This window comes from Capsicum annuum, unplaced genomic scaffold (assembly GCF_002878395.1).
Source record: "Capsicum annuum cultivar UCD-10X-F1 unplaced genomic scaffold, UCD10Xv1.1 ctg4030, whole genome shotgun sequence".
In the NCBI taxonomy this organism is placed as follows: domain Eukaryota; kingdom Viridiplantae; phylum Streptophyta; class Magnoliopsida; order Solanales; family Solanaceae; genus Capsicum; species Capsicum annuum.
Genome location: NW_025847587.1, coordinates 131141 through 139214, shown reverse-complemented (window position 1 = coordinate 139214; position 8074 = coordinate 131141). Strand labels below are relative to the sequence as shown.

At 37.6% G+C, this 8074-nt stretch overlaps 1 protein-coding gene and 1 pseudogene across 1 annotated transcript; both read right to left on the bottom strand.

The window, feature by feature from the left end:
- Window positions 1-1833: 1833 nt before the first annotated feature.
- Window positions 1834-2863, bottom strand: LOC107863107 (annotated as a pseudogene).
- A 1231-nt stretch (window positions 2864-4094) lies between these two features.
- Window positions 4095-5807, bottom strand: LOC107857396 (F-box/kelch-repeat protein At3g06240-like). The gene is made up of 2 exons (XM_016702277.2): window positions 4516-5807; window positions 4095-4377 (listed from the first exon to the last, which is right to left on the bottom strand). Exon 1 carries the CDS (start codon window positions 5772-5774, stop codon window positions 4662-4664), a length of 1113 nt encoding a protein of 370 aa, XP_016557763.2. The 5' UTR covers window positions 5775-5807; the 3' UTR covers window positions 4095-4377; window positions 4516-4661.
- Between the last annotated feature and the right edge of the window lie 2267 nt (window positions 5808-8074).

Below are 8074 nucleotides of genomic sequence, written 5' to 3'. Positions count from 1 at the left end.
ATATAGCCCATTGTTCAGGGGTGGGCTAGGGGTCCGGGCGTGCTGTGGGCTGAAAATTGATCGGGTCGTGCCAGGGAGGCTGAGAGCGTTCTAGTGTGGTTCGTTTTGGTGGGCGGGTCCATTTAGGTGGTAAACGGGCAAAACAACACGAACGGGATATTTTCGAGCTAAATCGATGTGCTTTAGCCCACGATTCCGGTGTGTGCTTGGGGTCCGGACGTGCTGTGGGCCAAAAATCGATCGGGTCATGTCAGGGAGGCTAGAGAGCATCCCAGTGTGGTCCGTTTTATTGGGTGGGGCCATTTGGGTTGTCAAACGGGCGAAACAATGCGAACGACGTATTTGTGGACCAAATCAGTGTGCTATAACCCACGGTTCCGGGGGTGGGCCCAGGGTTCGGGTGTGCTGTGGGCCGAAAATTGATCGGGTTATGCCAGGGAGGCTGGGGAGTGTCCTAGTGTGGTCCGTTTTGGTTGGCGGGGCCATTTGGGTGGTCAAACGGGCGAAATGGTGAGAACAGGGCATTTTTGGGCGAAATCGATGTGCTATAGCCCCGGTTCCGACGGTGGGCCCAGGGTTCGGGTGTGCTGTGGGCCGAAAATTGATCGGGTTATGCTAGGGAGGCTGGGAGTGTCCTAGTGTGGTCCGTTTTGGTTGGCGGGGCCATTTGGGTGGTCAAACGGGCGAAATGGTGAGAACAGGGCATTTTTGGGCGAAATCGATGTGCTATAGCCCCGGTTCCGACGGTGGGCCCGGGCGTTCTATGGGCCGAAAATCGACTGGGTCATGCCAGGGAGGTTGGGGAGCGTCCTAGTGTGGTCCATTTTGGTGGGCGGGGCCATTTGGGTGGTTAAACGGGTGAAACGGCACGTACGGGGCGTTTTTGGGCCAAATCGGTGTGATATAACCCATGGTTCTGAGGGTGGGCCCGATGTCAAGGCGTGCTGTGGGCTGAAAATCGATCGGGTTATGCCATGGAGGCTGGGGTACTTAAGAGTGTGACCTAAAGGTTGCTTGAATGACAAGTAATGGAGAAGCAATAGTGAAAACTAGCTCATGGCAAAATGCAAACATGTTTTGGTACCCAAAAATGTGACTTAACGATCAATAAATTGAGTGAAAAACATGAGAAACAAGGATTCAAATCCTTAAAGAAAATGCTAATGTCATCTATCTAAGCATTAGTTGGCAAAATTCTCAGTATGGTGTGTACGTAGTACTTATTCTTACCTTGTGAAGGTAGAGCGGTTGTTTCCGATAGACCCTAGACTTAAGTAAAAGCGCCAAAACTGCCCTAAGCAAGGGCGGAGCCACCTTTCATCCAGGGGGTTCATCCAAACCCCCTTCTACGGAAAATTATACTATTTTTACATGGTTAAGTTTTTTTTTTTTTATGTATATATAGTAGATGTTGAAACCTCTTTGGCTAGTTCGTATGTGTACTTTTGAACCCCCTCAATGAAAATCCGGACTCCACCACTGGCTCCAAGTAGGAAAGCCCAAACAAATGTACACATTCAACTCCACTTTTATAAGAGCTGGCATCAAACTTTACATTTACGGTCTGTTTCAAAATTAGCACAACACCCCAGGAACCAACTGCTGTAACACAAGTTATCTCATTCTTTTCCTCCTAAGATCTTGCAATAAAAGAAAATTCAAATAACTAAATTGTAAAAAAGTGCCAATAAGCAGTGGTAACAAAGGGAAGCTATGTCGTTTGGGCTATCTAAAAATGCCATCGTACCCGTGTCAAATCTTCCAAAAATACGCTACTTTTAAATGATTCGACACGTACCCAAGAAGGGAAGTTACAAGTAAGTATCAGTTAAGTCAAATTCCCGACTGGTTTTGCACATCTAAGATTGTGTTAGCAGAGTTCCTAAGTTGTTGAATTTCCTAATTAGTAAGATGCACATTAGTCACACCCAAAACTCCACTTTTACCAAGCTGTGCAGGCAAGCTCAAGAACACTTCGTCGCCATCAATACCATAGAACCCCTTTGCGAGGACTGAGACAGGGTGAATCTTCCTCTGATCTGGAATGATCGAAAAAGCCAAGTTAGCCACAGAGTACCCCAATCGCCCACGACGTGTAGCCTTTGAGATTGATCACTTTATATGCACTCTGCACAACTTGTTTATGGATGTTTTCCAATGTCTCCTTCTCAATAGAAATTTGTTACCTCTCCAAAAAGCTAAGAAGCGGAATCCCTCCAAAAAGCTAAGAAGCGGAATCCCTCCAACGCTAATACTAGACCACAGTACCACAGAGCTGTCACCATGCTCACCAACAATATACGCGTAGTATAGACATGAAAAGAAACGTTCACTTTTTGACCAGGTAAATAATTTCATTAAATGGAAAGTTTTCCTGTGAGCCAAAAAGTAGAGAATCAACAAGATAGTATGATTCTCTATTAACGGCCAACAATTTTCCAAGTTCCATACTAACTGAAACCTCACGGGCGTACCATAAAGACATCAAATGTACTTCATAAGACATCAAAAACCAATGATAAGACAAATTATAAAGGCTGCCTCAAATCTTAAATGTATAAGCAACAAATGGGGTTGAATACCAGTATATAGCTTCAAATATACTCAATAAGTTGCAACCAAGTATTGAGGATTTGGACTTTACGCTAGATTCAAGGATAATGATGTCAAATGTTAGTAACTAGGTTCTAAATTCAAATAACTTGATGGGCGCGTGTCAGACACGGATACGGCAACATTTTTGGAGAGTTCGAGCAACATACTTTAACTTCCCCTTTTCATGATTCCCACAAATTCCGACAGCACTGCAGATTAGCTTTTGTTGGCCATCACTGTCAAAATCAACAGAAAAACTCCAATCCATTTTTTTGTGTAATTTGCAAGTTCAATTCATTAACAATTATCCTACAACTAATTAGCTTACTGTCTATGGTTGGGAACAACAATTCAAATGCTGAGAGACCAACAACATAATGACAAACATTGTACTTTAAACTTCTTTTGAGCCAGTGGTCTACCGAAAACTGGCTCTCTACCCCTACCTTACCTCCTTGGATTCACCTGTGGGATTACACTGGATATGTTGTTGTACGTTCATATCTTTTTATACTAAGCAAATCAAACTATGTTCTATATTTGACTAGAAAACTAATCACGTTAATCCTTTTACCCCATAACTTATTCATGTGCCTCATGCTTACTACACCACTGTTTAATTTAGTCCAGCAGAGAAAGGGAGAGTAAATTTCATGCATGGTGATTCAACTTTGACTGAGTTTTAATTGAATCCGTGTTTTGCTGCAACATCAAGATTTATTTTTTATGCTCGAAAAAGTAAGTAAAATTATAAAATTTTGAACTTAAATAGCAGAATTTACCCATCTAAATCTTTCATATTGGTTTCTCATGCATAAATTCAGTATAATAAATAAATGAAGTGTCTCTGATGTAGTACTATAGTAATTGAAGAGCAAATTGTAGAAAGCCTATTGGTATTTCTAGTATTCTCCTGCAAATCTCAAAGGGTTGCTCATTTTAGGCAAGATCTCCATTGTTTCCTTTCGGTGGAATTGTTGTGGATATGGAGGCCCATAGAATCCTTGTGGTTGAGGTGGAAGCAGCCAATAGTATGAATTAGGAATATTCTGGTTGTAGTAAGGAGGTGGTTTTGGATGATTTGGGGGCATGTTGGTGTTGGAGGTTGATGCAGTAGGATGCCGGTGATTTGGCTGTGGATATGGCGGTGGTGGCTGCGGATATGGCGGAGGAGGAAGAGGTGGAGGCTGCCAATAGTATGAATTAGGAATATTCTAGTTGTAGTAAGGAGGTGGTGGCCAATATTGAGGGTATCATATGGTGGAGGATACATGTGTTGCATATCATACTTTATGGTTGATCAGTATTGTATGAAGGTATTAGCTGAGATTGACCTCCTTGCTGTGGCCACCAGTAGTGATGTTTTGTGTAATTAGTAGGAGCTGACAGAATAGGTACTTCCGTTTTTTTGTTCTGCAATAAGTTAGAGTTTAGTTAGTAGTTGATTTTAAGTTTGCACTATTCCATTCTCAATCATTAGGGAACCATACCTCTTGAGTTTGGCAATCTCTTCTTCTGCTTTTTGAAGTTGCCTTTTCAGCGTTGTATTTTCCTTGTCCATCTTCTTCAATTTTTCAACCTTTGCTGAAATTTGCTTATCTAGCTCTCTAATGTGTGCCATTTTATCCTCCAATTGCTTCACTTTTATTGTTTGTATCTGAGAAAAGTCCCTCTTTCGACAGTCCATCGCACATATTTCTATGTTAACCTCTTTGCATATGCCATATCTGTTATTTTCTATTGACCCTGTTGCTTGAACAACTGCAATTTCTCTCTTCTCAACTGCATGAGTTGAAAAGGTTCAAGTTATCATGTCAAGGCAATCGATTAATTACGTCCGATTAATGTCAAATTTCATGGAAGTTTCCTTCTTTTATCAAAATTTCAAATCTTGGATTCATGTAGATCATAAATTTATACCTAGTTTTGCTGCATTATTGCTTCCATCTTCATTTGGTTGTTGTAGGAGATCCATCGCTATTTCTCTCTTCTCAACTGCATGAATTGTAAAGGTTCAAGTTGTCAAGCCAATAGCATGAATAATTACTTCAGTTTACCGTCAATATTTAGATGTTATCTAATTTTGGAGAGATCAAACTTTCTGTATAAACAAAGCCATCTATTGTCCTCTTCAAATCACTAATATCATTCAAATGTAGAGGCCACGTTCGATTGCTTGATCCATTGGATGTCTTGTATATACTTCCTTTCAAACCATAGCAGCTAAGTAGCACTTCATCATTTGAAAATCTATATATTGGTGCCATAATACCTTCCCCATGACTTTGTATGCTGAACAATTTTGTCCAAGATTCTTTCATGCCATAATCTTTCATGACCCATAAATTGAAATTTATTTCGTCATCATGATGATAATATACTCTTCTTCCCACTGCTGACACTCTCTTTTCTTCGATTCTATTGGAATACGGTGTCACTGGCAATGGTATCTCTCCGTATATCTCATTCGAAATGTTAAATGAAACCACACAATCCTTTTCCCTGCCGAGCCAATGAAATGCTCCCTCTACAAATGCCAAACATAATTTCATTGGACTCGTCCAATGAACGCCATTTATCCCCCCTGCGTATTCGCCAATTTTCCTCCAAGAACCACTTTTAAGTGCCAAAATTTCATCGGGTACATTTTTGTTCCAGTCAATCCTAATGATTTTATAGTCATCACTAGTAGGGTCGTATCCTATTCCATAAAGATGTTGCTTTGGTGACGATTGAGGATATTGAGTGGGAAGTTTCACCGACTCTCCTGTGGATGGATTCCATAGCAATAATAAGGAAGGGTGTCTGCCCTCATCAAGTTCTCTCCAAACCCCGATGAAAAACAAACCATCACAACAACAATAGACTCTACCCCATTTTGGTTCAAAGCTTGTAGGGGTATCAAGTCTGCGTATATCCTTAATAAGTTGTGGGGCGGAGTTGGATAAAGAAAATGAATAGACGTTAAAAGTGGTACTCATGTGAAAGCATTCGTATTGATCAATAAGGAATTTTTTGGGGGAATTGTGGTGGTTGACATGAGTATTGAGATGCATTTTCTTAAAATAAGGTTGGGAGATTATGTTATTCCAAAATTTTGAAACACACTTGAATCGAGTAAGAGACTTCACAGATAGTCTATTGAGAATGTCCATGACTATTTCTTCATGACTTTTCATTCTAACTAGAATAAGAAAAATAGAGAATTAGATAATTAGATAAAACAAATTGCTTTGTAGATGATCCCTTTAGAAGCAAACGAAATAAGGTTTGTATTTATAGGTTTTTCAAACTACATAAATTCCTAAATTTGGTTCCTAATAGAATAAGGATAACCAATTAATGAATGCTTTCATGTCATTGGCCAAGTGTACTTAATTACAACAAACATATTGGCGGATGACTATTGACTAGGCTCAACAAACCAATACCATAATTATGACGTGTAAAATCATAATTCTTTGTCTAATCATCAAAATTACGTGGCACTTCTTTTTTGAGCTTTTCTTCTTATCTATTAAGAACTACTTGTATGAACTTTGAAGATAGTTTAATTAAATTATTCTTATTTAGTACTTTGACTATATTAATACCTTATAGATAAAAATAAATATCTAATTGTGTTTTAATTTTTTTTAAAAAGGCAAGTATCATAAAATACTCCTACTATTCATTATTATAGTACTTTGACTATATTAATTCCTTATAGATAAAAATAAATATCTAATTATGTTTTGATTTTTTTAAAAAGGCAAGTATCATAAAATACTCCTACTATTCATTATTATATATTGCTTTTCCTTTTTTAGCGTCAAAAGATACAAATATCAATATTTTGAGATATATATTTTAACCATATTAAATAAAATGCAACATAAAGTATTTAGTCATATATATTTTGAATATTTAAATTTAATTTAATTTAATTTTTAAAATAAGTTAAATCCACCCAAGCAAAACAAAACATACATGTAAAAAGGGAAAGAATAAACGAAATCTATTTTTAATAAGTACGATAAGTATTTTGAGGCGAAGACAGTACGTGTAATTTACTGAGGGCTGCGCGTGTACATGTGGAAACAGATATTGGGTCCTTAGTTTGTCCTAAATTTGCCTGGCCATGTTCCAGTTTTTCATGAAGGGACAAATAATATAAATTTGAATAGTTTGGAGTTTAATTTAAAAAAAAAATTAATAGTTTAAAATTTAATTACAGGATAGTTCAATAGTTTATAGTTTGATTATAAAAAATATTGATATTTGCATAATTATTGAAATTTTAATTTTGAATATGTCGAAATACATTATTAACTCCTGATATATCTAACAAAAATATATTTTTTTTTTACAAAGATACATAATTATCTCTCGGTATATTTTTTTGATTTTGAATTTATCAAGATATATAATTAGTTCTCATACATTCAATGAAGATGTATAATTAGTTGAGAATTTTATAATTACTTTATAACGATAAAGATTTGTGTAAATATAATAAGTTAAATGTATGTTTATATATTTTTCCTAAAATTAAAACAAAGAAAAAATTTTGTGGAGTAAAAAACATCAAAGAATATTTATAATAATTACCATTTTTAATAGCAAAAGAATAAATTTTCTTCTCCACGTTAATCCAGTCACCTTTGATGTCAAATGTTGTAGAATGGATAATCTCTTTCAACAATATCAAAGTGAGTAAAATTTGGAGAAAGAGTAACTGCCGCAATCGGCACTTGGTCGAGCCAATTATCTGAAAAATGGCTTTTATCCCATTCAATCGGCATTTTTTTTTCAATTCGGTAGGCAATGTTCATTTTTCTTTAGCCAAAAGAGTGATGAAAAATAAACGATTAGAAGATCAAAATAACGTAATAAGGTGGATGTGAATGTCAATTTCAACATTTGAAAGCCAATTTTCTAAAATGAGGTTAGATAGCATAGGCGAACAATATAAAATTTAAAAGTGTTTACATTTAAACTTAAGACAAACTAGGCTTGGTGGTCTTGCATTAAACTCTACAAACGTGCTCTTTTACCTCAACTACAAGGGTTCAAACCTAGAGGGGCGCATTGAGACATTTTGTTCACTAATATTTTCACTTAATTTTGATACTTTCTTATATGGAAAAATTACGAATAGAAGAAAAAACAGAAATTTAAAATATCATCAAATACTAATTTTAGGGTCAAATCGGTGTGCTACCAACGGCTTCGTGGGTGGGCCGGGAGTCCGACCATGTTGTGGGGCGAAAATCGGGCAGATCGTGCCATGAAAGCTGGGGAGCATCCTAGTGTGGTCCGTTTTGGTGGGCGGGGCCATTTTAGGTCGTCAAACGATGTGAACGGGGCAATTTTGGGTTAAATTGGTATGTTATAGCCGATGGTTTCGAGAGTGAGCCCGGGGTCCGGGCGTGCTGTGGGCCGAAAATTGATTGGGTAGTGCTAGGGAGGCTGGGGAGTGTCCTAGTGTGGTACGTTT